This window comes from Eptatretus burgeri, chromosome 2, assembly GCF_056783735.1.
Source record: "Eptatretus burgeri isolate ZD-2024b chromosome 2, Ebu_testis_v1, whole genome shotgun sequence".
Taxonomy (NCBI): domain Eukaryota; kingdom Metazoa; phylum Chordata; class Myxini; order Myxiniformes; family Myxinidae; genus Eptatretus; species Eptatretus burgeri.
In genome coordinates, this window is record NC_140962.1 from 142,250,381 (window position 1) to 142,266,612 (window position 16,232).

Genomic DNA, 16,232 nt, shown 5'->3' on the forward strand with positions numbered 1-16,232 from the left:
GCCATACAGTAAGAATGCACGTATAACAGTCAAAGCAATGAAAGCAAGAACTACAACCGACTACAAGCAAAGGTTTATTTACATGCACTTAAACAGTTTCTACTTTACAAGACACGGCGCCATAACACGCATTCACACAAAAGCAAAGGAAAGACCCCCTCAAAGGCAAGGGAGTCAGACTGGGCCCGTGGGCCTAATGCGCGTGGAACCTGGATGAGCGGCCAGGTCCACGAGACCAAAGGGTCCTACCCGCGCCCTCGTGGCGCGATGGCGGGCAAGCCGCAATGTCAGCGTAGCTGTGCCTGGCTTCGTGCCCCTGGCGTGGTCGGCGAGCTCTCTCCGGCGCTCCCCGTCTGCCTTTCCTGTCGGCTTCGAGCTCCGTCTCCCTACTCGACTGCCCCGCCGACACTGCAGACTTGACTTCGTCTCCTGACACTCTGCCGCTGCCACTCCACTGCTCCCACTTGGTTCTTTGCTGACGTACTGCGCACCTTGACTTCCCACTGACTTCCCACTGCGAGCTGCGCCGTGCTCGCGCCTATATGGCCCGGGGGAGGGGCGTATATGTAAATTTCTGGATCACAGCGGGTTCGGAGGCGGGGCTATACTACCCGATGCTCAATCATTGGACGGATGAAAAGGGGGCGTGAAGCATTCCTGATCCGCTTTTCGGAGCGAAAGGAACGCATTCACAGCGGGTTCGGAGGCGGGGCTACACTACCCGATGCTCGGGAATTGGATGGATGAAAAGGGGGCGTGAAGCATTCCTGATCCGCTTTTCGGGGCGAAAGGAACGCATTCACGGCCCATGGCCTGGCGTGTGGTAGAAAGGCGGAGGTGGTGGGAGTTTGTTTGTTGGCGGGCGTCGTTTTTGAATGGCGGTGAAGCGATGTTTGCGGGATGGAATTGTGGAGGTAAAGAGGCGAAGGTGGTGGTGTTTGAGTTGTTGGGGGATTATTGGTCCAAAATAATGACAGAGAAGAGAAAAACGGCAAACTCAAAGGATCGCAGCCCGGTGAACACGGAAATTCCCTTTAAACAACGGTGGGGAAATCTAATTTCACAATTACTTATCGTCATAACTGATCTAAGGACCCTTTTGTGGTGTATTGCGAATTTCCACAGCCGTAACAATATATCTATTATAATACCAGGCTTGCACACAAAAACTCGGCTCGCCGTAACACGATCCCTATGAAATTGCTGTGGCACTTAGGGGGGACATACTGACAATGTTTGCGAAGTCTTGGCGTTCCATAGTACCACTTGCATTTTGCACAATGCGTATTTTTGTCATTCCCCATGTACGGTCTGCCATCTGCTACCAGCTATGTTGTACTGCTATGCCGAGCATGTGCACGGGTATCGCTCGTGTGTGTGTGTGTGTGTGTGTGTGTGTGTGTGTGTATACATACACTGTCCCACAATGGGAGGAGAAATGGTGTCGGGGTAATCCTGAAGGAAGATTATGTCAAGAGGGTATTGGAGGTGAGGAGAGTGTCTGACCGAGTGATGAGTGTGAAGTTGGAAATTGAAGGGGTGATGATGAATGTCATCAGTGCATATGCCCCACATATGGGGTGTGAGATGGAGTATAAAGAAGATTTCTGGAGTGTGTTAGATGAAGTGGTGGAGAGTGTATCCAAGGATGAAAGAGTGGTGATTGGAGCAGATTTCAATGGACATGTTGGGGAAGGGAATAAAGAGGATGAGGAGGTGATGGGGAGGTACGGTCTCAACAAGAGAAATGTGGAAGGGAAAATGGTGGTAGAGTTTGCAAAAAGAATGGAAATGGCAGTGGTAAACACGTATTTCAAGAAGAAGGAGGAACACAGGGTGACATACAAGAGTGGAGGAAAGTGCATACAGGTGGATTACATCTTAAGTAGGAGATGCAACCTGAAAGAGATTAGTGACTGCAAGGTTGTGGCAGGGGAGAGTGTAGCTCGACAGCATCGATTGGTGGTCTGTAGGATGACTTTAGAGGTGAGGTTGAGGAAGAGAGTGAGGGCTGAACCAAGGACCAGATGGTGGAAGCTGAAGGAGGAAGACTGTTGCGTGAAATTTAGGGAGGAGGTGAGACAGGCGTTGGATGGTGGTAAAGATGGGTGGGATGATTGGGCAACGACAGCAGAAGTTGTGAGGGAGATAGCTGGGAAGGTACTTGGTGTGACATCTGGACAGAGGAAGGAAGATAAGGAGACTTGGTGGTGGAATGAGGCAGTACAGGAAAGTTTCAGGAAGAAGGGGTTGGCGAAAAAGAAGTGGGATAGTCAGAGAGATGAAGAAAGTAGGCAGGAGTACAAGGAGTGGCGTCGAAAGGCAAAAAGAGAGGTGGCAAAGGCCAAGGAAAAGGCATATGACGAGCTGTATGAGAAGTTGGATACAAAAGAAGGGGAAAAGGATTTATACCGATTGGCAAGACAGAGGGACCGAGCTGGGAAGGATGTGCTGCAGGTTCGGGTGATAAAGGACGCAAATGGGAATGTGCTGACGAGCGAGGAGAGTGTGTTGAGAAGGTGGATGGAGTACTTTGAGGAGCTGATGAATGAAGAAAATGAGAGAGAGAGAAGGTTGGAAGAGGTGGAGATAGTGAATCTGGAAGTGGGATGGATCAGTAAGGATGAAGTGAGGACTGCTATGAAGAAGATGAAAAGTGGAAAGGCGGTTGGCCCAGATGGTATACCAGTGGAGGCATGGAAGTGCTTAGGAGAGATGGCAGTGGGGTTGTTAACCAGATTGTTTAATAAAGTAAGAGGATGCCGGAGGAGTGGAGATTAAGTGTACTGGTTCTGACTTTCAAGAATAAGGGTGATGTGCAGAACTGTGGAAATTACAGAGGGATAAAGTTGTTAAGCCACACCATGAAGTTGTGGGAAAGAGTAGTGGAAACTCGGTTGAGAGGAGAGGTGACGATCTGTGAGCAGCAATATGGGTTTATGCCAGGAAAGAGCACCACTGATGCGATGTTTGCTTTGAGAATGTTGATGGAGAAGTATAGGGAAGGCCAGAAGGAGTTACATTGTGTGTTTGTGGATTTGGAGAAAGCTTATGATAGGGTGCCAAGAGAGGAGCTGTGGTATTGTATGAGGAAGTCGGGAGTGGTGGAGAAGTATGTGAGGATCGTGCAGGATATGTATGAGGACAGTGTGACAGCGGGTGAGGTGTGCGGTAGGAATGACGGACCGGTTTAAGGTTAAAGTGGGATTGCACCAAGGATCGACTCTGAGCCCTTTCCTGTTTGCAATGGTGATGGACAGGTTGACGGATGAGATCAGACTGGAGTCTCCATGGACTATGATGTTCGCGGATGACATAATCTGTAGGGAGAGTAGGGAGCAGGCTGAGGCGAGCCTTGAGAGGTGGAGGTACGCACTGGAGAGAAGGGGAATGATAGTCAGTCGCAGTAAGACGGAGTACATGTGCGTAAATGAGAGGGAGGGTGGTGGTATGGTGTGGTTGCAAGGAGTTGAGGTGGGGAAGGTGGATTGGTTTAAATACTTGGGATCAACTGTCCAAAGTAACGGAGAGTGTGGGAGAGAAGTGAAAAAGAGAGTGCAGGCAGGATGGAGTGGGTGGAGAAGAGTTGTAGGAGTGATTTGTGACAGAAGGGTAGCTGCAAGAGTGAAGGGGAAAGTATATAAGACGGTAGTGAGACCAGCTATGTTGTATGGTTTGGAGGCGGTGGCACTAACAATAAGACAGGAAGCGGAGCTGGAGGTGGCAGAGTTAAAGATGCTGCGATTCTCGTTGGGAGTGACTAGGATGGATGGGATAAGAAATGAGTATATTCGAGGGACAGCGCAGGTGGGACGGTTTGGAGATAAAGTGAGAGAGGCGAGATTGAGATGGTTTGGACATGTGCACAGGAGGGAAACGGAGTATATCGGGAGAAGGATGTTGAAGATGGAGCCGCCAGGCATGAGGAGAAGAGGAAGGCCAAAGAAGAGGTTCATGGATGCGGTGAGGGCGGACATGCGGGTGGTTGGAGTGTCAATGGAAGATGTGGAGGATAGAGCGAAATGGAGACTATTGATCCGCTGTGGCGACCCCTAACGGGAGCAAGCCGAAAGAGGAAGAAGAAGAAGATGTATGTATATATATGTATATATATATATATATATATATATATATATATATATATATATATATATATATATATATATATATATATATATATATATATATATATATATATATATATATATATATATATATATATATATATATATACGCACGCACACACCGATGAGCCAAAACATTATGACCACCTGCCTAATATGCTGTTGGTCCTCTGTGTGCCGCCAAAACAGCGCCGACCCGCCGAGGCATGGACTCCACAAGACCCCTGAAGGTGCCCTGTGGTATCTGGCACCAAAACATAGGCAGCAAGTCCTGCAAATTGCGAGGTGGAGCCTCCATGGATCGGACTTGTTGGTTCAGCACATCCCAGAGATGCTCAATCAGATTGAGATCTGGAGAATTTGGATCTTGGGCAACACCGTGAATACTTCATCATGTTCCTCAAACCATTCCCGAACAATGTGTGCAGTGTGGCAGGGCGCATTATCCTGCTGAAAGAGGCCACTGCCATCAGGGAATACTGTTGCCATGAAGCGGTGTACCTGGTCTGCAACGATGGTTAGGTAGGTGACGTGTCAAAACGACATCCGATTGGTAAATTTGACTAACCCATTAACTCGCATTACACTGACCCCGAGTTCACTTGGGTGGGATTCACTCCTCCCCCCCAATCATTCATTTGCACCATGCATTCCACATTCACTCCAATCACACTTGGGCCCACTGTCCCACATTCACTCATGTTTCTTCCTTCGTTTTTATTTTCACACCAACAACTACGTCCCCCGAACGAGCTCGTGCCCCTTGTCATCCCTTATTTTAATGCACGTTCCATTTAACTCTACTGCGAGCTCAGTCTCCATTACACATTCCATGTCTGTCCGTGTTTCCCAAAATCCATTTCTAAATCTAACCTAAATTCCCACTCACTGTTCCACGGGCCCCAAGAGGAACTGTTCCTGCCCCATGAGGCCGGTCTATCTACGCTAAACCCTTCCCCTAAACTCGTGCTCCTTTGCCCGGGTGAGGATGCTTGCCACATCCTGGCCGGGGTATCGTGTACTCGGCGCAAGGCCCGGCCATCTTTGCGTCGCCAGGGTGGTGGTTTACAGCATGCTCGTCCTCTCCATTCGGGCGATACATCCGAGCGTAACGTCGCCCCGTCAATCACAACAAGCACTCGCCTTTGAGCCATCCGCCATGCAGGCCGATGTGCGCTGCACACCTGTAGTTCGTGTTGGGAGATCCCCGGTGACGTCACTCGCACACAGAACCTGCGCGGCTTGCCGTGCAGGCCTGCCCGAGCATGTCTTCCCGGGGACTCGCTCCGCGTGTTCCGCGAACAGAACACGTGGCGTGCAGCACGTGATGCCCCGCATACACGCTCGCATGGGGACCGGTGCTTACCGAATTCACACAACCTTCCTTTTAACCATGCACGTGCCGGTTTCGTACCACGCACGGGACGTTTCAACGCCGGGTTGTGATCGCGCAGACGTGCGCGCTTAGGCCGCTCGCAACACACGGGACGGGCCTTGCACCCGACGTCCCACTGAGCCGGCGGGTTTCCAAAATAACTTTGTGCGGCCTCCCAGGCTCGCCATTCCTGTCTGGATCAGTCCGTGTGCCATTTCCCCACATGCACTCGTGCATGCCATGACACACACCATTCGCACACTCCAACACACACTCTGGGACAATCACGCTGGGGGTTTGGGTTAGTTCATGAGATCCCGAGGCCTCTGCCCCTCCCAAACTCGGCATGTACCCTTCCGTACTTTGCACCCGCTCGACCTTGCACAGCCCGACCGGACTCGCCTCATCACGGCCTACCTCGAGGGAGCATGCCGTCTCCCCCCTGTTCCTGAGGGAGGTTAATCCAACCCCCGCATTGGGTCCCGAAACATTCCACCCGCTCAACCTCAATGTCCCTTATCAGCACTACGTGTGTGTGTCCCTCTTTTACTTTATTTAATTATTTCCCTTCTTTCGATTTCTGCGTCTCCGTTATTATTTCTGTCACCCCCTGCTCGAGTTTACCAGTCTCTCCCCCAATTATTCCGGCGTCGCTCGTCACCTCGACCTTGCCCATCTCCATTGCGGTCCGAACAGCCGTTGCACTCCCCCCTGACTCGGTCGTTCCTCCACATGGTGTACTGGTTGCATTTGCAAAATTCCGGACCACGTTTTGCATTTCGCCCTTTAGTGCCTGCGTATTCGCGTCCATTTGTTTTTGTAAATCCCCTTTCAGTACTTGTGCATTCTCATTCAAAATGCCTCTCATCACCTCCAGGAACCGGCCCATGTCAAATGACCCTGACGAAGCCGATTCGTCTCGGTTGGGCGAGGATCCACCAGGGGTCTGGGGGAAAATTTGATGGGGGGGGGGGTCATACGCCGCCCCTCCCGCGCCCATTACAACCTCTGGGTCCGATCGTGGGGGGGGGGCGTCTTCTTACATGGAGGTGTTGTCCTGGACCATGGATTCCTTTTAACTTAGGTCTGAACTCACCTGCTCCAGCCCGTCTTGGCCCGCCATGGCTCATCCTGAGAATAAATTTGACGCTCTTAATTTGGAGGGAACAGGGGTGGGGGTTGCTCCGCGCACCCCTGATCTGAGTCCCGTGAATTTCTCTATGGAGGCGGAGGGGTCTGAATCCCACTCAGGACACCAACTGTTGTGGTGCCGGGTTCGGTGGAGAGGACGACCACTAAATGGAGCAGTCAGGCCGTCTCCCACCGAACACCGGAATTGAAGGTCATAACCTCCAGATAACTCCGAAGGTCACGGGTCCCTTAGTAGACCGTGGACGCCAATATTTCGACGGTGTGGGGTAGGGTTAAGTGTCTAATTCCAATTTACCTAAGTACCCACACCGTCTAACTACCGGGGAAGCCACACCCTCGGCCGACTTTGGCCAAACCGAGTCGCTGTTACCGCCTCGGATCCGGCGTAACCGAGCGGAGATTACCGAAGCCTGCTGGACCAAATGAACAATTGCCGGCACAAACGGCCTCACTATTTCTCAAGCCCACACTGTGCTGGGTCAATGGTAGAAACGACAGGCAACGAGCTGGTACATTTAACAGGGGTTCATTTATAATAGGGAGGGAGAAACAGAGCAGAGTTATCACGAATATGCAAGCAATGTACAGTGAGCAAAAGTACTTAATTTCTACTTATGGGACGGCGCCACCACAGACACACACACCAAAAGAAAATGGACCCGGATTATCTTTATTTCGACCCTCGCAGCCAAGGGGATAGGCAGGCTGGAGGTCAGAGTTTGGTCGGTACCTGGCTGCCTCGTGCAGTTTGGCCCGCGACTGCAGGTGTGAAACTCGGGGTAATCGGCGAGCCCAGACAGGGTATAGTGGGGGCCAGGGTCACTCCTCACAGCGGTCACACACCAGCGGAGATTCCCGGCTCGGACTCTGGGTTATTGCTCGACAAAATGAGAGATGGAAGTCGACGGCTGTGCAATAGTCAGAGGACCAGCTTGAGACACGGCAACGACGACCACCAAGAGCAATCGCGACCCCTTTCTTCTCCGATAATTCCAACCCAACTCCAGCGAACACTCGGGAGCCCGACGATTCTTATCCTTCCCCCGGGCGGGGTGGGGTGATCGGTCCTCTGAGGTAATCTTTGCCCTGATTGGACAGAGTTTCGTGGGGTGATATCTGTCCCCCTCTCATTGGACAGGGGGAAAACCCTGCCTTTCTGGGGTGGAGTCAGAGCTCTGAGGTCATCTTTGCCCTGATTGGACAGGGTTTCATGGGGTGATGTGCTGGCCATCTGTGATCGGACAGGGGGGAACCCCCTCCTTTCCTGGGCAGAGTTAGTGTTCTGAGGTGAAGAAACCTCTGCCCACATCCATGGTCAAACGCATGTGGGCAATGGCGTCGATGGTGCGAAGAAGTGAAGGATTGATTTGTTGGTATTGGGTATTGCAAAAATCTAACAAGAAAATAACTCGCAGCGCACATACACTTAATCACCCATTAAACATAGCGACGGGACCCTAACTATAAACACATACTTATCGAAATAACTGAACTGCGGGGACTCTGGCTGTTGTGTGCAAATTGCTGCCAGATTCGCAACAATATATCCCACCCCTTTTGACAGGTGCCATTGTAAAAAGATAATCAATGTTATTCACTTCACCTGTCAGTGGTCATAATGTTTTGGTGTGTGTGTGTGTGTGTGTGTGTGTGTGTGTGTGTGTGTGTGTGTGTGTGTGTGTGTGTGTGTGTGTGTGTGTGTGTGTGTGTGTGTGTGTGTGTGTGTGTGTGTGTGTGTGTGTGTGTGTGTCATGTGTTTGTGTATATAATATATTTATTGTCCCACACGATTCAATAAATCCTCGAAGGCTCATATTATATGGTTGGACTCCATTCCGAGCCAAATTTGGTGACTCTTCACCCGGATCTTATTGTAATTGTCTCAGCTCTTCACTTCCAGTTTTCACCATCATAATTACCCCCGCAAATAAAGGTAGGCGGTAGGTTGTTTTCACTCCGCTTATCTGTCTGTCTGTGAGCAGGATATCTCAAACTGTTATGGATGGATTCGGATTAAACTTGGTGGACAGATTGGGTGTTTGCCAAGGACAAATTGATTCGATTTTGGTGAGGATCCAGATCAGAGAATTTTCAAAATTTTCTCTATCACCACAGGTGGACGGAGGTTATCTTTTCATCCCCGTCTGTCTTTATCTGCCCGTTTGTCTGTGTGAGCAGGATATCTCAGTGTGTATTAATTCGTACGAAACTTGGTGGACGGTTTAGGTGTGTGACAAGGACGAATCTATTCGATTTTGGTTAACAATGAAATTTGGACACGAGAAGTTAAAAAAAAAAAAAATCGAAGTTATTCTTCACCATTGAGGTATGGGGCCAAAAATGATCTATTGCACGATATTTCAAAAAGTTGTGGACAGATTATGACAAAACTTGGCGGATCATTTAGGTCGGTGACTCGAGCAATCTGATTAGATTTTGGTTAAGATCAGGCCTATCAGTGGAATATAAAACGTAAACTCTTCATCCTGGCGGAGGTGTGCACTCTACCGAGTGCCGTTCTTCCTACCCCGCACACGCGAAGTGAAAAGCAGGGTGAAGCAATTGGTCCTTCTGTCTGTCTTATTGGTTTATGATCGAGGAGCAACGTTGTAAAGTATTGAGTTGAAGGTTTTCGGAAAGTCCAAGAAGGTCATTCCCTTTGAAGACCCTGCCACACATCTCTGGTTTCGCTTGCCCTAATTGGAGAGGAGACGTGTGGTGCTAATTGGTGTAACACTTGGCCAGCTCAGATACCCTAATCAGTACGGAATCATACCAAGTGGACATGTGATCCGGCTGACCGTTACGGTCACATTGAGGAATCTCACCGTATTCGTGCTAAGTGACTGGAAAGACCTCCATTGACTACAACAGTATGTACGGTACATGCGTTGTAAACTTTAGGTCTGAGTGCAAACTGACTTTGACTTTTATTACTTCCTCGATAAATTTGGTAATGGCGTGTGAAAGCCCGTACAGATTAATAAAACCTTTTGTCGGCTTTCATCCTCAAATGTTTGTGAATTGTTTTCTTGTTGGTGATAAGTTTGAATCCTTCTGAACTAAACTGGTCGAGGGTATCGTTTGATCTGAAGTCCACATTTTCTACCTCTGAGACGCATGTTGGGCTTTAGTGTAAGGACCCTAATGTGAGGGGAAAATATAGAATTACTGTTCATCTGCTCTTTTGTTTGATGGTTATCTGTTTTATATTTATTCTCTGCAGAAAAATCTTCACAAACAGCAGATTGAGAGTCTGGTTGAAGAGGGGAAATGGAAAAGGACAGTGAAAGCACCAACTGCTTTTTTTCAACCTAAATCTCTCGAGCTAAGGAGTTCTCTTCAGGAAAGAAGTACTAATAAGATCACAACGGACAAAGTTATCAAGAAAAGAGCCATCTTGCCAGACCATTCTTACTGTGCTGCCCCACCAGCAGATTCCTCATCAAGGGAACGTAAGTTTTTATTATTTAGGCCGACCGGCTTTTCCTCTTTGATATTGTTCCAATTATTTTGAACAACTCGTAACAGATATGCAGGAATCTTCTTGACTGGAAGACTTTTATCAGAAATAAGACAAAAAAGGCTAAATTACAAGGAGTAGGTACCACAGACTTGCATGTGTAATCGATACTCCAACATTTCGCGCATGAGAGAAAACAAAATGGCGGAAATGATGAGTTGTCGCCACTCACTCGATGTACGGTTCCGGTTTCCTATGTTGTACCCGCACAGGATGATGGTTTGATGAAGCTCCAAACACTCGTTTTCTTTATTCCATTGTTTGTCAAAACTGAACATAAGTTCCATGTTGTACGTTTAAAAATACCACACTGCACTGCAGTTCAACATTTATTCAAATGTGATGAATTGTTTTTGTCAAACGAATGAAACCCGATAATTTGAAACTGGAGATATTATTTGGTGGTGATGGTCTGAATGACTGATCGGAATTATAAACACCAACCGTTTTATTTGAAGACCCCCTTCCTCCATTTTTCTCACGTGACAGAACGTGTTTTCCTTACAAAATGTGACACAAGTCTCAGGGTGTGAATACTTTCTGAAGGCACTGTATGTTCCTTGTGTATGGGGTGTTCACCATCATAGGGGTTTTTCTTTTTAGTCTCTCCACAGATCACTAACTGCAAACAACCATACATGGTAACCCGACACTGCATACTCATTCTGTACCACTTCATCAACATCATCATATATGGGGCTAGAACCCAATTCAAGGATGTACATTCATCTCCAACAGGTGCCAGCGTCTTGGCTCTGCTATGCCACATGATTCCCACCACTTTTTGAGAGTCCCAAATCTTTTGTGATATCTGTTTGGCTTTTCCTTTTAAACTTGATGCCCTGATCTATGATCTGTTACCCCCCTGCTCCCCACCCTCCCCTTGTAAAGGGAAGAGGAGGAGAATAATATCCTGAATTATTTGAAATTTCAGTGCATTTGAAAATATGGATCTTTTAGTTTTGTCTTTTCGCACTGAAGTCGTGTCATCATCGTGGTCAAACTATCGCAATCCAATAAGATGTTGATAAGAGGTAACAAAAAATGTGTAGTAAAATCCAGGAAGTGGAAAAAAAATCCACAGTAATATCCATCTTAATAGTGAGGCAGTCACATGGTAAGTAGTCATGTTGGGCGTCTTTACATTGTGTTGCAGGGTTTGAGGTTTTTTTTTTTTTTTTTTTTTTTTTTTTTTTTTGGGGATTCACGATTGAAGTTTATATTTTGTGATAACTTTTTTGTGGTTGGAGGTAGGAAAATGTTGCCCAGACAAATTCATAGGGCATGAAAATACCTTTAAAATGACACCAAAACCAGCTGTCGAGGTGTTGTACTTTTAGAGATATGGCCATTTGAATTCGCGACGTCGTGCTAATTAGTCCAAAGTTCGTTAGTCTGCATCTCAATAATTAAGAGGCTGTTAGCAAAAATATTTGAGTTCTTGCTGTTTTTCATGGGTCCCAATTGGTTCCCAAAGTTTTACAAAAATCTGAGAGATGATGGCAGATTCTTTGATGATTTGACATGGAATGACCCACACACAAGCATTTAAAGGCCATTTTCCCCACTAAAGTGGGGGTTAGCCTTGCGGGCCCCATGATGATCTTCTCCACTTTACCCTATTTTCTGCATCTCCCCTTCTTAATCCCCTTGCCCACATTTCTTCTTCCACCACCTTTAGCCAAGTTTTTCTCGGTCCTCCCCGTCCTCTACTTCCTACTACACTCATTTCCAACACTCCTCTCACCCAGTCACTTTCATCCTTCCTCAACACATGACCCAACCATCTCAACCTGTTTCTCTTCACAACCTCCATCACAGACTCTATCCCCATCATCTTCCACAAGTCATCATTTGTCTCCCTCTCTCTCAACGATACTCCGCACATCCACCGAAACATTCGTATTTCGACCATTTCCAGCCTTTGTTGCTGCTCTATGTTCATTACCCATATCTCACTCCCATAAATCATCGTACTCCTCACACATGTAGCATACACCTTTCCCTTCAGCTTCAACGACACTCCCCTCTTTGTCAGCACGCCACTCAGTTCCCGAAACTTCTTCCATGCACATTACTCTAGCAACCGTCGAAGAGTCTGAGCCACCTTCTCCATTCAGCATGTCTCCGAGATAGCAAAATGTTTTCACACCTTCCAGCTTCACACCATCTCCAAGATCCAACTCAACAATTCCTTCATCTGCAGCTCCCTCTGCACACCTTACACTTGAATGTAGCTGCCACACTGGTTAATGACCCTCTCACACCACTACATTTTCGATGAACCCATTCAGCACACATTGTACACTGAATGGAGTTCACTCCGACACCCTTCCTGCACACAGCACACGGCCACTTCCCAGTCCTTTCCACCTCACCACATGCTTTACCACTTGCCATCACCTTCGTCTTTCCGATATTCACCTTCAAACCTTTTGCCTCCATACATTCCTTCCACTTGCTCATCTTCTCCTTCAGTCTATCCATACTCTCTGTAATCAACACCAGATCATCTGCATACAGCAGCTCCCACGGTAAACCCTCCTTTACCCTCCGAGCCAGCACCTCCATCACAACTACAAATAGAAGTGGAGTTGGTACCGACCCCTGGTGCACTCCCACCTTCACCTCAAACTCACCACTGTTCCCATCCTTCGTCCTTACAGCCGTGCGCGCTCTCTCGTACATTGCCATCACTACTCTGATCAACCATTCCTCCACTCCTAACTTCCTCAATGCCCATGTCATTACTTCGTGTGGAACCCTATCAAATGCTTTCTCCAGATCAACAAACCCCAAAAACAACTTCTTCCTCTTCTCCATGTACTTCTCCTGCAACTGCCTTACAATAAAAATCACATCTGTCGTTCCTCTTCCTGGCATAAATCCAAACTGCATTTCGTCAATCTTTACTTTCGTCCTTATCCTCTTCTCCAACACCCTTTCTAATTCCTTCATTCCATGCTCCAATAACTTTATTGCTCTATAGGAGCCACAGTCCAGAGGGTCACCTTTCCCCTTGTACAGAGGGACGAGGGTACTCAGTTCCCAATCCAATGGAATGCGGTCTTCTTTCACCACCAGATTACAGATCTCTGTCATTCTCTTCACACCCCAACTTCCCGCTGCCTTCAACATATCTCCCACAACTCCCGTTGGCCCTCCTGCTTTTCTACTCTTCATTACTCTTGTAGCTTCCTCAACTTCCTTCTCAGTTATCTTCTCTGCTGGTCTTAAACTGGGTTACTCTCGATGTTGCTATCCCATTCATTTTCTACATTCAACAGCCTTTCCATATATCTCTTCCATCTTCCTTTAATTCCATCTGAGTCCACAACGATTTGTCCTACTTCATCCTTCAAGCAACTCACCCCCATCCCATCAAACCTCTTTCTCGCTATCTGCTTTGCAATCCTGAATACCGCTCTCTTACCCTCTTCCGAATCCAAGCGTTCTCCGAACATTTTCCGATGGGCTTCCTGCGCCTTTGCAACCTCTTTCTTTGCAGCCTTCTTGGCTATCTTATAACTTTCATGTGCTGCCTCTTCTTCCACCATACCCTTCGCCTTTTGCCATTCTTTGAACTTCTTCCTCTTCTCTTCAATCGTCTTTCCAACTTCATCACCCCACCACCATGTTTCTGAGTGCCTCGGTGGTCCTTTTATCCATCCACATACCTCACCAACGGCTCCCAATAGACTATCTTTCATTGACATCCAACCACTTTCAAGCTCAACCACATCATCCTCAACCATACTCGGCCTCTCTCTTAATGCTTCCTTCACTGTCACCTCTTTCAACCTCCACATCTTCATCCTCGGTTGGTACTTCACCCGCTGAATTCTCCTCGCACCTTTCACCTTTATGTCGCAGACAACCAGGTGGTGCTGTGAAACTGTCTCCTCCCCTGGGATCACCTTTGTGTCCTGGAGGTTTCCCCTATCTCACCGACGCAGCATCAGGTAGTCAATGGTTGTCGTCGACCCACCTGACGTGTATGTAATAAGCTTATTATCCGCTTTCTGGAATTGAGTATTACAAATCAACAAATCAGCTCCATCAGCAAACTCCAAGATCCTTTCACCTTCTCCATTTCTCACACCATATCCACAACCCCCATGGACTCCCTCAAAACTGTCTGGACTCCTTCCCACATGTCCATTCAAGTCTCCTCCTACCACAACAATTTCATCATCTTTCACATTTTCCATCAACTTCTCTATCGCACACCAGAACATGTTCTTCTTTTCATCGCTTCGACCGACCTGCCGGGCATATCCCGAGATGACGTTCACCAAGAGCTTTCCGATCACGATTCTCACCATCATCAACCTTTCACTCACTCTAGTCACACTCACTACACTGTCTACAAAATCCTCAGAAAACATTACACCAACACCATGCACGCCTTCCGGGCACCCTTGCCACATAAACTTATACTTCTGCCCCTGCCTACCCTTCACCATTCTCACACCACTTCCTTTCCACCGTGTCTCCTGAACACAACATATGTCCACTCTTCTTCTGACCAATGTTTCAACCACTTCTCCAGATCTGCCTCTCATTGTCCCTACATTCCATGTACCAAACCTCAACTAACCGATCTCCACGTGGGGCATCAGACGATTGGTCGTCATAAATGGAAAAACTTCCTCCCTTGCTTCAATCGTGTTCCCCACCTTGAGTTTTAACGAGAGGGGGTGGGGACCCCCACGGGGTACTTCGGGCTGTACCCTGCCCATCAGTTGTACTCATCATGGTTTCCTTTTGAGGCGATGTTTTTATGGCCGGATGCCCTCCCTGACGCCAACCCTTTTAGTCTCCTCTTACAACACGCAGGGATACGGTGAACCTATTCTAACCGGGGCACACACCGGGCCAGATGGTGACGTCACGTTCTCCAAAAGAAAGCGGCGCTCACTCGCTCATTGAAGAAGTGTCCAGTTCAGCGGGCCGTTCTTTCGCTTATTTTGAGCTTTCAACTGTCTATATTATCCTTTTTTTATTTTGAATTATTGTAGAACAAAATTATTTGGATATTTGTACATCATGCCTCTTACGTGTGTCGTCATGTTTTGCGAAAATGGCTGGAAAACGAGTAATCGCTCCCACCGATTCCCGAAGGAATCAAACACTCGCAGGCAGTGGATAAGATTTGTACAAACAAAACGGGCGAATTTTCCCCCAAAGAAAACGGGTAAAGAAGACACTTTGGATAGACTTGTCATTTGTGGTGACCATTTCATCGCCGAGAATTACGAAGGCAACGCAATGAGTGAGCTCGGTTTCAAAACAAGCGTGACGCTGTGCCCACCATTCATCCTTCTCAGCTGGCTCCCACTTCATCTTCTCGCACTGTATCACCTCTCAAGCATTGGGGCAAGGTGTTTATCTATAAATGCGCAGAAGAAATCGAGAAATTATTAGAATAGAGTAAGTCATCACTCTATTCTATCAAGTTAGAATAGAATAGAGGGTTGGTGGTGGTCGTATGGCAGCTTAGCTGCTGGGGTAGCTATCATTTCTTGAAGCGCGACTGTGTCGCTGATGCAGTGCCTCTCTACCAGTACACACACTGGAACTGGTACTCATTTCGCCGACCTCGGAAGGATGACAGGCTGAGTCAACCCCCTGGTGTATTAATTCAGCGGCCGACGGGGCTTGAACTCGGGACCCAAGGATCCCAAGCCACCACCCTAACCACTGAGCCAACACCAGGCTACTAGAGGGTTAAAAAAATTATTATATCAAGTCACAGACGAATCAAACTTTACATTTTATGCATCGAACAAGAAAATGAAAATCTACAAACCAATCTGTCTGGTGGAGTCTGTCAGTGTGAACTGCCGGACAGTCAGTCCTGCCACTTGTACACGAAATAGGCCGTTTTCTTATCTGGCACTTGCCAGTGGCTCAAATTTATATGGCTCAGGGCCAGAAACTCCATAGTATAAATTCCCATCATCCTCCGACTCGTCCTCGGCAATATCGGAATGAACACACTCAATTTCATCGCCGCTGAAATCACTCTCTGATTCGCATCTCGCCATTGTTCACA

At 47.7% G+C, this 16,232-nt stretch overlaps 1 protein-coding gene across 2 annotated transcripts in view; it reads left to right on the forward strand.

The window, feature by feature from the left end:
- Window positions 1–16,232, forward strand: part of LOC147033374 (uncharacterized) — a 108,827-nt gene that overhangs the window by 25,594 nt on the left and 67,001 nt on the right. For both annotated transcript variants that reach the window (XM_085854103.1, XM_085854111.1), the window contains exon 3: window positions 9,878–10,106. In XM_085854103.1, coding sequence (XP_085710229.1) covers window positions 9,878–10,106 — 229 coding nt within the window. The remainder of the gene's footprint in view (window positions 1–9,877; window positions 10,107–16,232) is intronic.